This window comes from Elephas maximus, chromosome 1 (genome assembly GCF_024166365.1).
Source record: "Elephas maximus indicus isolate mEleMax1 chromosome 1, mEleMax1 primary haplotype, whole genome shotgun sequence".
Lineage (NCBI taxonomy): Eukaryota > Metazoa > Chordata > Mammalia > Proboscidea > Elephantidae > Elephas > Elephas maximus.
Window position 1 is genome coordinate 72,332,286 of NC_064819.1, and position 14,840 is coordinate 72,347,125.

The window sequence follows — 14,840 nt, forward strand, 5'->3', positions numbered from 1 at the left end:
GCGGGGCACAATAAAATATACGCAAGTACTTAGCCTTTGCCAAGAGCGCTATTCTCCTCAGGTTCCTGAGGTGTGAGCGGGATGTGTGGCTGGCTGCTTCTTCCTGAGGAAACTGCAGCCCAACACTAGGATCAGCCCACCACCACTGCTGCCCCTGCTCTGGCAATGGTGCCTGAGGGCTTCCTGCGATTCAGGTCCGGTAACTCCTTTCCACTTCTGAACGGTGTCTTCCTTCCCCTGCCCCTCAGTTCGTTGTCTAAGCTTGCCTTTGATGCTCAGGGCTTCCAGTTTGTCACAAATATACTCGTTTCACTTGTTTTTCGGGTCTTGGTTGTAAAGAGGGCTCGACAGAAGCGTCTGTCTATTCTGCCATCTTGGCTCCGCCCTCTCATTTTACTGGTCAGCTTTTAAGACCCCTAGATGCTACTCCCCAAGATAGGATGCAGGACATTGTCCTTATGTACCATGCTGTGCCAGTTGATGTAGATATCCCCCGAGTCCATGCCTTGAGGTTTTTGGTTATGTCTGAGAGGTTTCCCTGGCTATACCCCTTGTGTGCTCTGTATGAACCACACCTACAGTCGTGTGTGTGGAAATAACCACCACCAAATCTATATTTGCTGGTGGGTGTGCTTCCTTTCATCCTCCCACAACTCTTGGTGTATCTGTGTACCTATTTGTCTGTTCGTAAATTATTGTTTGTTAGTACTATTGCTGCAGGATTATCAAAGCTGCTGCCCCTTATTCTTGTGTTCTCTCAGTGTCCTCTCTTGCCTTGATCATATTGTACTGACTTCCCCTATATTATATATCGCTTTTCTCTTCACCAATATTAACTCATGTCTTCTATCTCACTGGTAATTTTCCCTCCCTTCTCTTCCTGTCCCTAGTAACCATCAAAGAATTTTTTTTTTCCTCTTTTTCCTGTATGTAAACCCTTTGTTGTCACTGTATAGTAGTGGTCTCATACAATATTTGCCCTTTCATGATTGCCTTATTTCACTCAGCATAAAGTCTTCTAACTTCATCCATGTTGTGAGATGTTTCATGGATTCATTATTCTGTATTGTTGCATAGTTCGTTATTCTGTTTTGTACCAGTTTGTTAATCTATTCATCTGTTGATGGGCACTTAGGTTGTTTTTATCTTTTTGCTGTTGTTAGTAATGCTGCAGTGAACATGGGTATGAATATGTCTATTTATGTCACAGCCTTTATTTCTTTAGGGTATATGCCTAGAGGTGGGATTGCTGGATCATATGGTATTTTTATTTCTGTCTTTTTGAGGAAGTGCCATACCATTTTCCCAAAGTGGTTATACTATTTTACATTCCTACCAACAGTGTATAGGAGTTCTGATTTCACCACAACCACACCAACATTTGTTATATTCTGTTTTTTTTTTTTTTTTTTTTTTTTGTTCTAGTAATGTCGGGGTGGGATGAGTATCTCATTGTGGTTTTGATTTGCATCTCTCTAATAGCTAATAAGGAAACCCTGGTGGCGTAGTGGTTAATTGCTACTGCTGCTAACCAAAGGGTAGACAGTTCGAATCCGCCAGGTGCTCCTTGGAAACTCTGTGGGGCAATTCTACTCTGGCCTATAGGGTCACTATGAGTCGGAATCGACTCGACGGCACTGGGTTTTGTTTTGTTTTTAATAGCTAATGATCGTGAGCCTTTCTTTGTATGTTTGTTAGCCACCTGAATGTCTTTTGGTGAAGTGTCTGTTCATATCCTTTGCCCATTTTTTAATTGGTAAAAGACCTCTTTAAAGTGTTAAAAAGCAAAGATGTCACTTTGAGGACTAAGGTGTACCTGGCTTAAGCCACGATATTTTCGTTCACCTCCATATGCACACGAAAGCTGGACAATGAAGAAGAAAGACCAAAGAAGAATTAAGGGCTTTGAATTATGGTGTTGGTGAAGAATATTGAATATATTATGGACTTCCAGAAGAATGAACAAATCTGTTTTGGAAGATGTACAGCCAGAATGCTCCTTAAAAGCAAGATGGCGAGACTTCATGTTTCGTACTTGGACATGTTATCAGGAGGGGCCAGTCTGGAGAAGGACATCATGCTTGATAAAATAGAGGTTCAGTGAAAAAGAGGAAGAAAAAACCCTCAACAAGATGGATTCACACAGTGGCTACACTGTGGGCTTAAACGTAGCAATGATTGTGAGGATGGCATAGGACTGAGCAGTGCTTCGTTCTGTTGTACATGGGATCACTGTGAGTTGGGACCAACTCAGCAGCACCGAACAGCAGCAACACAGGCATATTGTAATTTTATTTTAATATCGAAATATAGGTAATAATCACAATCACTGTATAACATTTCATATGAGCTGGTACTCTTTTAAGCACTTTACATTATATCAACTCATTTAACCCTCTCAGCAACTCTATAAGCACCATTATTTCCCTCATTTCACTGATGAGGAAGCTGAGGCATAAAAAAGACTAAATGACTTTCTCCAAGTCACACAGATAGTAAATAATGAAGCCTGGATTGAAACCCAGAAAGTCTCACCCCAGAGTTTGTCTGCTAAATCATTAGTTCAGAAGTTGACAAACTTTATCTGTAAAGGGCCAGATAGGAAATATTTTAGGCTCTGTGAGCCATAAGTCACTATCACATCTACTGATGTACCCATTGTAGAGTGAAAGTAGCCATAACAATAGGTATTATGTAAACAAGCGTGTGTGGCTGTGTTCCATAAAACTTTATTTACAAAATTAGGCAGTGGGCTGGATTTGGCTCCTGGACTGCGATTCGCTGACCCTGCAGTAGCCTCTACTGCCTAGTTACAACACAGTCATTAAATAGTTATGGTGGGATAGACACAGCTGCCCATGAAGAATGGTGATCCAATTTTAAAAGGGATTTGGGGCCAGATATTGCATGAAAGTGATGCATTTTCTGTGTACCTTTTGGGTGAAATGCCCCCTGCATTCGCTGGAGAGGATGATGGTCACCATACCTGTGTACAGTGAGATGTTATGAGTTTCAGAGCCAGGAGAAGGATGTTGTCTTCCATCTGCTTTCTGGGTCACCTTGCACAAGTCCCTTAGCATCTGTCATTCATAACTCTCCATAGTGGTGATAAAGATCCCCACCACCTGCCTCTCTCCCTCCCCTGAGTGTTTCTTGGATTAATGAGGGCTTGTCTGTGGATGTACTTGGGCTGGGAGTTTGGGAGAGGGGGAAAGTATTTAATGGCATTCATCATTTAATGTGCTTGCAAATTAGGGAGCGCTTCAGGGGTTTTTCAGGGGTATGAGACCATGTGCTGAATGTTTGGCAGATAGAGCCCAATTTTAATGGAAAGACATTCCTGGAAATCTGCAGGAGAGAGTTTGAATTTAGCGGGCCTGAATTTATGGATTGCCTGCGTGGCTGTAAGCTTTAAGCAGTGGGGTTCTTTAAGATGCCAAAACAGGTATTTATTTCACTTTCTAGTAGGTGTGCAATGAGAGGGTCCCTTGCCAACCTCAGTATGTTTTGTCTCCGTAAGAAAATGCAGGATTCTCTGCTAAGCTGTGAGTCTTTGCAGTATTCGAAGATTTTTTTTATAGATGTTTCCAAGTGAAAATTTGAAGCTAAAAGTTGAACCAGGAAGCCTCAGCAGGGACTAGGCTGCTGCTTGCATTTCAATGGAAGGCAGAGGAAATTCATTATAGAGGTTGAAAGTGTGGTTTGCATGCTAAGGCAGTTGTGGAAGAATGGGGCTTCCCCTTTGTGGTTAAGGTTCCTCCACCAAGCACAGATACTCAGTCTCATGCCCCCCACATTTTTTTTTTTTTTTTAAACTTCTCAAGAAAATTCTTCTCCAAGGTCAAAAAGGCTGTATTAGAACATTTCAACATAGGAGATTTCTTGAATCTTTGTGGTTTATTTTGTTGTTTGTTCTGCTCTGTCAACAAAAGCTATTACTTAACAACCCACTCTATTAACTATGTAAACTTGCTTTGGGAATCTACATCTAAGATGCTATTGTTTAATTTAAAATGCTGTAATAGCCAGTATTTAACAAAGAGGAATTACATACTGGGTGCTGGGTTAGGACTTTATGTACATTTATTTCTTACTTAAGGTGCCCTGGTGGCTCAACAATTAAACACTCACCCACTAACGGAAAGGCTGGCTGCTCATACTCACCCAGTGGTTCCGTGGGAGAAAGACTTGGCGATCTGCTCCCATAAAGATTATAGCCTAGAAAACCCTATGAGGCAGTTCTGGTCTGTCACCTGGGGTCACTAGGAGTCGGAATCAACTCAACAGCAGCTAATATTTCTTACTTAATCCTCACAATAGTAATAATCCAACAGAGAAAGAGTCTTCTTGTTCTACGGATGAACAAACTGAGGCAGAGAGAGGTAACTAACTCTGTCAGGGTTAGACAGCTAGCAAATGGCAGACCAGAATTTGAATCTAAGCCTCCCTGATGCCAAAACCCAAGCAAGGAGAGTAACCAGTCACCCTGATTTGCCCGGGAACTGAGGGGTTCCCAGGATGCAGGATTTTTCAGTGCTAAAACTAGGAAAGTCTCAGGCAAACAGCAAAATACTGGATATCCCTAGCACGAAGGAGATGCTCATTATTGGGAAACACTTTCTGATAATTCAGAGAGGAGCCTTCCTGTGTGATCCCCCCGCCCCCCTTTATCCTGCTTGAAGTTGTAAGTGTACACCGTAAAACCTCAGAGGCCACAAATCCTACGGCAGCCTTGGAACCAAACAGGAAACCTGGGAGACTGAGTTCACTGGGATTCCCAGCATGAATGCAGCCCCACTTATTTATTGGCTCAATTTGAGTTGATAGAGCAAAAAAGCACAATTCTTCTCAGAGTCTTTGTAGTTTCACTCTTGTGTCTATATTGGCTACACTGTGGTGTATACAGAGGCATTGGTGGTTTATGCATGAGACCCAGGTTTGATTTCCGGCCAGTACACCTCAAGCACAGCCACCAGCCAATTGTCAGTGGAGGCTTGTGTGTTGCTATGATGCGGAGCTTCTGGACTTAAGATGGACTAGGAAGAAAGGCCTGGCTATCTACTTTTGAAAATGAGCCAATGGTAACTATGGATCTCAATGGTCTGATCCTCAACCGATTATGGAGATGGTATGAGACTGGGCAGTGTTTCATTCCATGATGCCGGTGTCACCATGAACCGGGGGCTGACTTGTCAGCAGCTAACAACAACAACATAGTGCACGCAATCAGGGTTTTACACAAGCCTCAGGAAAGGCTGGGTCACCTTTGGAAGACTTCACCTTATGCCCTCACAGACTTTCTAAGAACAGTCCCTGTGCCTCTATGGACTCTACCTGGCCACCAGAAATAGGGACCAGCCAGCACAAAGCTTTTGTGGCTTCTCTGTGTTTCTTCAAAGCCTGAACTGTCCCTCCCAGATGTATCCCTTTTCAAACAAATTACTTTGACCAACACTACCTGTAAAATATTCTTAGAGAAAGGAAATTGGCTAGCAGGAAGCCCTCATTGTGGCCAAAGTGAAGGCAAAAGTGACCTTAAGAACCTCATATCTCTACATGACCAAGAGTACAGTGTGGACTCAAAAGATGAATTCTACTTGAACACATAACGTGTTTTTGTTTTTTGTTCCTTGTTTGTACTGACCCCAGTTAATACGCTGTCAGAGGCCTTTAGAAACGCCCTGCTCACAGCTTTCTGCCAGTCACGATCTCGCTGGCAGTGGTGTCTGCCAGAAGGCAGGCCAAGAGAAGACAGCACATTTGGTAACTCACTGGTTGTGGGAGACGTTGTTCCCCAAAGGGCAGAGCTTGTGAAAGAGAGGAAAGGCCAACCTGCTCCTCGTGCTGGTGACTGCTGCCACGTTTCAGTTGTTTGGGTGCGTGTTTTGTGATTCATTTTTAGACTTATTAATTAGATTCACACAAGGGAGCTGGTAATCACTTAATTACCGATGTGCTCATTGTGTAATAATGTCAAAAAGGTGTCTCATTCTTAGTTAGTGTTTTGTTCAAGTTCCCCTGTGACTATGTTACAAATAAAATACTCCTGCAGAATGCGGTGTTTGTTCTGTGATTGGGTCTGTTGTTTTTGTGGTAGACATAAATAAAATGTAACCTTTCAGGTGATTAGCCTGGAGAAAGGGTTTGGGGATGGACAGCCAGTGAAGGCAGGGGAGGGTCCTGAGGAGGGAAGAGAGACTGAGCAGGGTGGGGGCGAGGGGATGGTGGTGATGGTGGCAGCAACATTAGAGGAAGGGGGTCAGAAGGGAAACATAGTCATGCAGACAGATAGAAAACAGAGACTCAGTCATATGGAGGGATAGAGAGAGAGGCAGACTGACCAACTGACCGGTAAGGTCAGACTGACTTTTTTATACAGTACCCAAACATTCTTCATCCTAAAGATGGTCCTTTTTACTTGTTTGTTTTTGGCTTTAAAGGTCTGTGCCTCATCTGTTACCATGTGTGCAGAGTATTGAAAAATCTAGTTCTTTGAAAGATAAGATTTAAAAGCCAGTCTAAGTCATTAAGAGCACAAACTCTAAGGGCCATTTGGGTTCGAATCCTAGCTCTGCCACCTGCTTGCTAGGTGACCTTGGGTGAGTTATATAATCCTTCTGTGCGTCAGTTTCTTTGTCTTAAAATGGAGATAAAAATATTATCTATCGTATAGTGTATGGGGCAGTGGTGGTTCAATGTTAGAATTCTCCCCTTCCATCAGGGATACCTGGTTCGATTCCCAGGCAATGTACCTCAAGCACAGCCACCATCCGTCTGTCAGTAGAGGCTCGTGTGCTGCTACGATGCTGACCAGGTTTCAGTAGAGCTTCCAGAGTAAGATGGACTAGGAAGAAAGGCCTGCTTCTGAAAATTAGCCAACGAAAATCCAATGGATGACAAAGGACTTATCTGTAACTGATCGCGGGGATGGCACAGGACTGAGCAGTGTTTTGTTTCATTGTGCCTGTGGTTGTCCTGAGTCAGAGGCTGACTTGATGGCAGCTAACAACACCACCTCATAAGATTGCTGTGAGCAATAAACACTTGCAAACCTATTAGAACAGTGAACCCAACAGGTATTACTGTTATTAGCACTGTGCTTGTAAAGTGGTCCTGGATATTGGGGGGCTGATTTTCCTTTAGAAGAACATTCACAGAGCTAAATATATTTTTATGAATATGGAAAAGGCTGCAAGTACCTGTCTGGGGCCTTTGGCTTTGAACCTTGTTGTTTATTTGAGGATGCAGTGAACGGTCATAGGCTGGGTGTAAGGAGACCCAGCTTCTAGTTCCAGCGCTGCCACTGACTAGCTTGCAGATTATAAACTAAACTGGTTTTATGTCTTTGACCAGATGATATTGGATCCTTTCTGGCATGTGGGTTTTCTACTTCGACTATTATTTTACTTCTGTGCAGAGGTTTTGTAGACTTCAGATTCTTGGACAGGTTGAGGATTGATCATACAGGACACTCCCAGAAGAGAAAAAATGTGAGTGCTGAGTTGTAGAATAAGAAAAAGGAAAAAACGGTGAGAATTGGGCTCTGACTCACTATAGCCATGTTTGTGATCATGGTTGTCAGTGTCATTGTCTTTTTTCTTTTTCTGTTCCCGACGGAGGAACAGTGTTTGAAAGAGGGGTCATATCCCAGGGCTGAACTGAACTGGAAGACTCATGATGCCCTGTGGAGCATGGCTTAGTTCAGGGAACTTTTCTTCCTTCTAAAATGAGTCCTGATCTCGTAAATGAGTTATTGCTCAGCTGCTCCCTGGACCTAAGGAAATGGCAACGCAGTCCAAGCCTGACTCAGGTGCCCTTTTATCTCTCTTTCTAAATTTCTCTTTATTGCTCTCATGCTGCTTCTGACTCTCTGACTTTCACTACTGAACCCTGTGTGTCTCAGCAGCAGAATTACCTCTTACTCTTTCCCAAAAGGCGCCTGAACTCTTAATTCCCTGAGTACAGGTGTCTTAGCTGAGGCCTGACTAGTGCTGCTGACTGACAGGGTCAGCTGTCTTGGGCCATACTTGAATTTTAAATTAACTGTTGGATTGTTGGGAGCCCTGGTGGTACAGTGGCTAAGAGTTCTGCTGCTAACCAAAAGGTCGGCAGTTTGAATCCACCAGCTGCTCCTTGGAAACCCTGTGGGGCAGTTCTCCTGTCTTATACTAATGCTATGAGTTGGAATTGACTTGATGGCAAAGAATTTTGGTTTTGGTTTGGATTGTTGAAGAGGAAACTCTGAGCTGGGAGCTTTGTGGATGCTTTCATTCACTGGACTATCTCTTTTATACCTCAGCCCTAGCTAATCTGCCAGGGAGTAGAGTACAAGGAGCAGGATTGGGTAGTGGCATGTAATATAGTCTCGTGTTTAAGAACACAGGCTTTGGAGTTGACAGATAAAGCTGGATGTGAGTCCTGTTTCCGCCCTTACTAACTGTGTGACCTTGGGTGAATTACGTCACTGTATCTCAGTTTACTCATCTGTAAAATGGGAATAATTGCAATATCGCATAGAGTTGTGAGGATTAAAGTGTATGTGAAGATGTTAGCCTACGCACAGCACATAGGAAATGCTTGATAAACGGTGGCTACTACTCAGGATTGGCTTCACAGCTTTGTGGCCTGTGCACTCACATGGGACCCCATGCTCAGAAGGGCCCCACATTTGTTTTAATGTTCTGTTGTCACCATTTTGAAATTCTTAATTACTTTAGAATAAAAAGAACAAGGAAAACCAGTTGCCGTTCAGTTGATTCTGATTCATAGTGACCTCGTGTGTTCAGAGTAGAACCGTGCTCCTTATGGTTTTCAATGGCTGATGTTTCAGAAATAGATCCCCATGCCTTTCTCTCGAGGCACCTTTGGACAGATTTGAACCTCCAGCCTTTCAGTTAGGCATCAAGTGCCTTAACTGTTTGCATCACCCAGGGGCTCCAGTTTTTGAGTAGGGGCAGTGCAAACTATGTAGCTGGTTCTGTTTCTAGTGGACTACATACACCTGGCCACCACATGCTCATCTGGCCCCACTTCTTACAACCCAGAGCATTCTTTCCCTTTCTATTACATGTTGTCTGCCCCTTTCCTCCCTGGCCCCAAGGGACTTAGTAAAAGAAAGGATCAACCCCACTCCTAGGAATATATCCTAGAGAAGTAAGACCTGTCCCAGGGATAGACATATGCACACCCATGTTCATTGCAGCATTATTCACAATAGCAAAAAGATGAGAACAACCTAAGGTGCCCATCAACAGATGAATGGATAAACAAATTATGGTATATACACACAATACTGTGCAATGATAAAGAACAATGTTGAATCTGTGAAATATCCCCCCAAAATAGATGAGCCTGGAGAGCATTATGCTGAGTGAAATAAGTCAATCTCAAAAGGACAAATATTGTATGAAATATGAGACCACTTTTAGAAAAACCCAAGAAAAGGTTTACACACAGGGGCAAAAAAAAAAAAAAAAAAAGAATCTTTGATGGTTATGAGGGAGGGGAGAGGTGGTGAGGGAAAATCACTAACTAGATATTACCCAACCCAGTGCCGTTGAGTCAATTCCGACTCATAGCGACCCTAGTAGACAAGTGTTAATTTTGGTGAAGGGAAAGATAAGACACAGTATGGGGGACGTCATCACGACTTGGCCAAGGCAAACTCATAGACGCTTCCTAGATACATTCAAACACCTTGAGAGACTAAGTCATTGGGGCTTAGGGCTAGGACCATGGTCTCCGGGGAATCTAGGTTAATTGGCATAATGAAAATGTTCTACATTCTACTTTGATGGGTAGTGTCTGGGATCTTAAAAGCTTGAGAGCAGCCATCTAAGATACATCTATTGATCACAGCACATTCAGAGCAAAGGGGAATGAAGAAAACCAAAGATACAAGGAAAATATTAGTCCAAAGGACTAATTGACCACATGAACCACAGCCTCCACCAGCCTGAGCCCAGAAGAACTAGATAGTGACCTGCTACCACCACTGACTACTCTGACAGGGATCACAGTACAAGGTCCCAGGCAGAGTGGAAGAAAAATGTAGAACAAATTTATGGGTCTGATGGTGACTAGAGGAACCATTGAGACTGTGCCCCCCGGACACCCTGCTAACTCAGAACTGAAGCCACTCCCGAAGTCTACCTTCCAGCCAAAGATTAGACAGACCTGTAAAACAAAACAATAACACATGTAAAGAATGTGCTTTGTAGTTCAGTCCAGTATACGAGAGCAAATGGGCAACTCCTGCCCAAAAGCAAAGACGGGAAGGCAGGAAGGAGCAAGAAAACTAGATGAATGGACCCTGAAAACCCAGGGTGCAAAGGGTTTAAGGGAGAGAGTGCTGACATTGGTTGCCAAAATTGCAACTAATATCACAAAACAATTTGTGTGTAAAATTTTTGAATGAAAAACTAACTTGTGCTGTAAACTTTTACCTAAAACATAAAAAAAAAAAAGGGGGGGGGGATCATTGCCTAGGGAAAAGAACTGTGATTTGGTTCACAGTATGTGGAGTATGAAAATATTGGTATCTTCTGTTGCTATTTTGTTGTTTTTTTCTGTTGCTATACTGTTACCTACCTACCAGTTACCATCAAGTAGATTTTGACTCATGGCGACCATGTGCGTGTCATTTTTAGGAAAGAAGGTTGCCAGGCCTTTCTTTAGAGGTCCTTCTATGTGGACTCGAAACTATTTGCCCACCCAGGGCCCCTGCCTACACATTTAAAAGTCCCTTATTAATGGTCTTTCAGAGCATGTCTGCTCTTAAAATCAAGCAGAGAAAATGACAGCAGGAAAAATTGATCCTGTGAATAGCTATGATTGAAGCCATTTGGATGAAAGGTCTTGAAATGAGCTGTGCCTTTTCCCTCTGCCTTCCCCACCTCACTATCAGACTCACCTAGCCAGTGTTGGGTAATTTCCCTTCATCATATGTCTCACAGGTAGTCCTGATTTGAGTTATTCCCAACAGCGATTACCTATGATTTTTAAAAGAAGCGTCTTATAGAACATACGCTGGTTCTGTTTGGGGTTGGGAGACTGTGGGGTCTTTTATGAGATACCCTTTATTACATGGGAGACTATAGACAGAGGCCCCAACCAGGCCACAGACACACCTACTGATTTACTTCCTGTGTGCCCACGAGCAGTTCCAGCCCTGGGTTGAGTCTTGTTAGAGCTCTGTGACCTTGGTAAGTCCTTTAACAACTTGGGACCTCAGTGACCTTGACTCACGATTTGTAAGGTTTGGTTCAAATCTATCATTCTTAGACTAGTACGTAAATAGTGTTTGCAAATGGATTCAGTGACAAGAGCGTTCTTTGGAAGATAACAAAGGCAGTTCTCCCATGGAAACTTGAGAAGCATTGGAATCTCCTCCATTCTTTATTGCAAAAATTCATTGGGTCTGCCCCGACCACCAGGTTGCAGAGGGACACGTCTAGACTGAGGGCTATAAATATGGGATTCTTGCTCTAGACTGGAATTAGGAGGTCAAGCTATTTCTAACCCCTTTGAATTTGTGAGGGCCCCAGCTGGGCATGAAGGGTCTAGAGCCAGGTGGAATCCGTCAGGGTCTTTGTATGTTCTCAGCTGAGTGTCAAAAATGTAACTTCCATACATGTTTTCTTTAGAGCTGAGTGGCACAGCTGAGAAGCAAAATTGGGGATGATATGATCTCTTGGAAGGATAGCCTTTTTTTTTTTTTTTTTTGCTGGCAGTGCCTTATGGAAATCTTATCAGTAGGTGTACAGAGAATGGAAAGCAAGAGGGCGAATGTGGGTGGTGATTGTTATTTGGAAGGTGTAAATGAGAACTTGGCTTTTTCATTAAGTCTGCTGTTGATATAGTGGGATTCACGACTATGTATAAGATGTATGTGTTTTAAAATCACAGAGGGCTGTCTTGCTTACTCAACTGAAATAATCTGCTGGTCCTTTGGGCTGCTGACTGACTGCTCATCTTGAGATTTCACAGGTGATTTACTCAATATGAACCTGGAGACAATGACTCTTAGAGAGCACTGATTCTATAGGGCTGAGAAGCTGTCACAGTATCCTTCTTATGTGGCAGCAACCAAGGCATGTGGCCTCTCTAGGGAGGTACTTGTCCTCAATGTTATCAATACCCTTCTGGTAACATCAAAGCCCACCTGTCTCACCCTTTGGTACTTGGACTTAGGCTTTTTCTTCTCTCTTGCAGGTGCTCACATCATGCCGAGCCTTCCTTGTCACAGCACGAATCCCCACCAAGGTAAGTGTTGACCAGGTACCTCCTTCTAAGACACACATGCTCACATGCACTCTAACACAATGCAGGCTGCCCATCAATTACGTGGATTTATGAGTAGGCTACTATGTCTGGAGTTTTATAGAACATCTATATTACATCCCTTCTCCCCCAGAAAGCACCTAAAGGGTACGGTGACTGACTTTTTTTTTTTTTACAACTTTGCCCTCTCTTTGTGTGAAGACGTTCCAAGCAGAGCGTTTGAAGCATTTTCTGTGCCCTATCTCAGAGGCTTGTGGATACTGGTCATTTTTCTTTCTCAACGGGGGCATGATTTCTACTTTCTTCAAGCCGCCTTTTAATTTTCTCTCAGTCCAGTAATGGCAGATTTTTCTAAGGCTTTGACATGTGGGAAATAAACCTCATAACTCTAAAGACTGCATTAGTGTGTACCTCCAGCTCTTCTGGTGTTGCCTGCTGGAAAAATATAACATGGTACCACTTCTTCTTTAAAAGATCTATCTAGCATTTTTCATAAGATGTCCTTTACCGTGTGGTGCAAATTTAATATTTGATAGCTCGTGAATTAAGCATAATAACTGCCTCCATTTTATTTTGGTTATGGTGACAAAATGGGGTTGGTCATGATTTTTAATAGAATGTGGACTGAAGGGTAACAGGAAATTGAGATTTTTTTTTTCCCTAAAAAGTTGATGATAAAATTTATTGAGTGCTGTTATAGTAAATAATTTAATCCTGGAAGAATCCTGTGAGAACTATGAAGTGGGTCCTCTTCCCATTTTACGGTTGAGAAAACTGAGGCACAGAGAGGTTCAGTAACTTGCCCAAGGTAAAACTTTTACTAGTTGGTGGCAGATGTATGATTCTAATCGAGGGAGTGTGGCTGCAGAGCCCCTGCTTAACTCCTTTGTTATTACTCTAATGAGTTATCTACTAAGTATCTCTTAAGTACATTAACGCAATTAGTTATCACTGTAACCTTGTAGTCACACTATTAGAAAATAGCTCAAAGACAAAAAGTGGACCAGTCTAAGGACTCACAAATAGAAAATAGAAGGTAGAAGAAACAGGAATTCAGTTTACCATGTCCTACTGTTCTCTGCTTTCTACTGGTCTGAACTGCCTCCCCTGCCCGAATACCCAGGAAAATGGGTACAATTTGGAAGGTGCCTTCAGCCTTACTGTATTATGATGTTTGGGTTGCAGCGTTATTTGTTCCGTTCCTTAGGCCTTTCTGGCTTCCTAAAATTCAACATTAAGCTAGTTTTGTGAGTACCTACTATGTGCCAGACAGTGCTATCGTGTTACGTGTACAAATGAAACGGACTTTTCAGGGCTTGCCGTCTAGTGATTTGCATGATTTCCACTGAACTTTGGGAAGGTACCAACCCATAGTTAGCTAGTTACAGACTTGGGGTATCTGCTACCTTTTCTTTCCGGTCATACAAATGCTAAATCTTTATAAAGTTTCTCCGAAGAATAAGACTTTGGTACCTGCCCGTTTTTTATAATATCAGGTGAATCTGTATGTTTACCATGTGTTATAGATAAAATCAATTATTATGTAAATGAAGCCAGACTGAAGTATCTCCGCATCAAAATACCTGAAGGCAGGATGTAAGGAAGCAAATTAAGCATTATACCACTGGTGAAAAGTTAATTGCTTGAGGAAATTTTATGGGCTTGTGAGCACAGTCAAGCAACCCATTGAATCGAAGGTTCCTGAATAAAATGCTTACCCTCATTAAAATTCCTCTGACACAGAGGAAGGTAGATGACCTCTTGGGACATCTCCTGCCTCTCTTCTGCTGCTGATCCTGTCTTGTCCCTCCTTGCTCTGCCCTGAGGGCAGGCCCTCCTTTAGCCCCTCATGTCCCACATCTGGCCTGACTAGGGTAATTTGGACATTGGTTCCAATTCCTGATCTTGTGAGCACCACAAGTCAAGAAAGGCCGATTTTCTTCCACAATAACCTGCCTACAGGTTTTCCCCATAAACCCGAAAAACTAAGCCAGTTGGCATTGAGTCTATTCCGACTCATGGCGACACCACGCGTTTCTGAGTAGAACTGGCTCTGCAGTGTTTTCAATTGCTATGATCTTTCAGAAGTACTGTGCTTTTACACAAATAATGCGCACTTTCTGTGTTTGTTTGCCATCCACTTCCTCCCCATCTTGAGGTATTTTCCTAAGTGCGCTATTCCAATTTTTTTTTTACAGCAACATATAAAATACTTTGGAGGGGGGAGACAAATGGAAAAGGCATGTGTTATTTGCATAAAAATACGGTAAATTGCCAAGAAAGCAAATGTCCATGTGCTAGAGAGTCAGCCTTGGCTGAGAAGTAAAACCAGTATCCATTACATTAATTTTCTAGGGAAATAGTTATATTCAGAATAATAGCATTACAGTGGGCACTGATTATGACACAGGTTTCTTCTCTTTGGGAGGGGGTGATTAATTAAACATTTTTTTATTTTGTCTTCTTATTGTGAAATACACTATATATACAGTCAAGTGCACAAAATGAAATTTTTGTCTCAGTGATTAATCACGGAGCAAATGCCTTAGTAATCACAG

General features: G+C 42.6%; 2 protein-coding genes across 7 annotated transcripts in view; one reads left to right on the top strand and one right to left on the bottom strand.

Moving 5' to 3' along the window:
* LOC126076526 (cytidine monophosphate-N-acetylneuraminic acid hydroxylase) overlaps positions 1-14,840 on the bottom strand; it is a 509,905-nt gene that overhangs the window by 452,917 nt on the left and 42,148 nt on the right. The gene's annotated exons all lie outside the window — the stretch shown is intronic.
* CARMIL1 (capping protein regulator and myosin 1 linker 1) overlaps positions 1-14,840 on the top strand; it is a 398,843-nt gene that overhangs the window by 163,781 nt on the left and 220,222 nt on the right. For all 6 annotated transcript variants that reach the window (XM_049884969.1, XM_049884962.1, XM_049884966.1 and 3 more), the window contains one exon: positions 12,214-12,264. In XM_049884969.1, the coding sequence (XP_049740926.1) occupies positions 12,214-12,264 (51 nt within the window). The remainder of the gene's footprint in view (positions 1-12,213; positions 12,265-14,840) is intronic.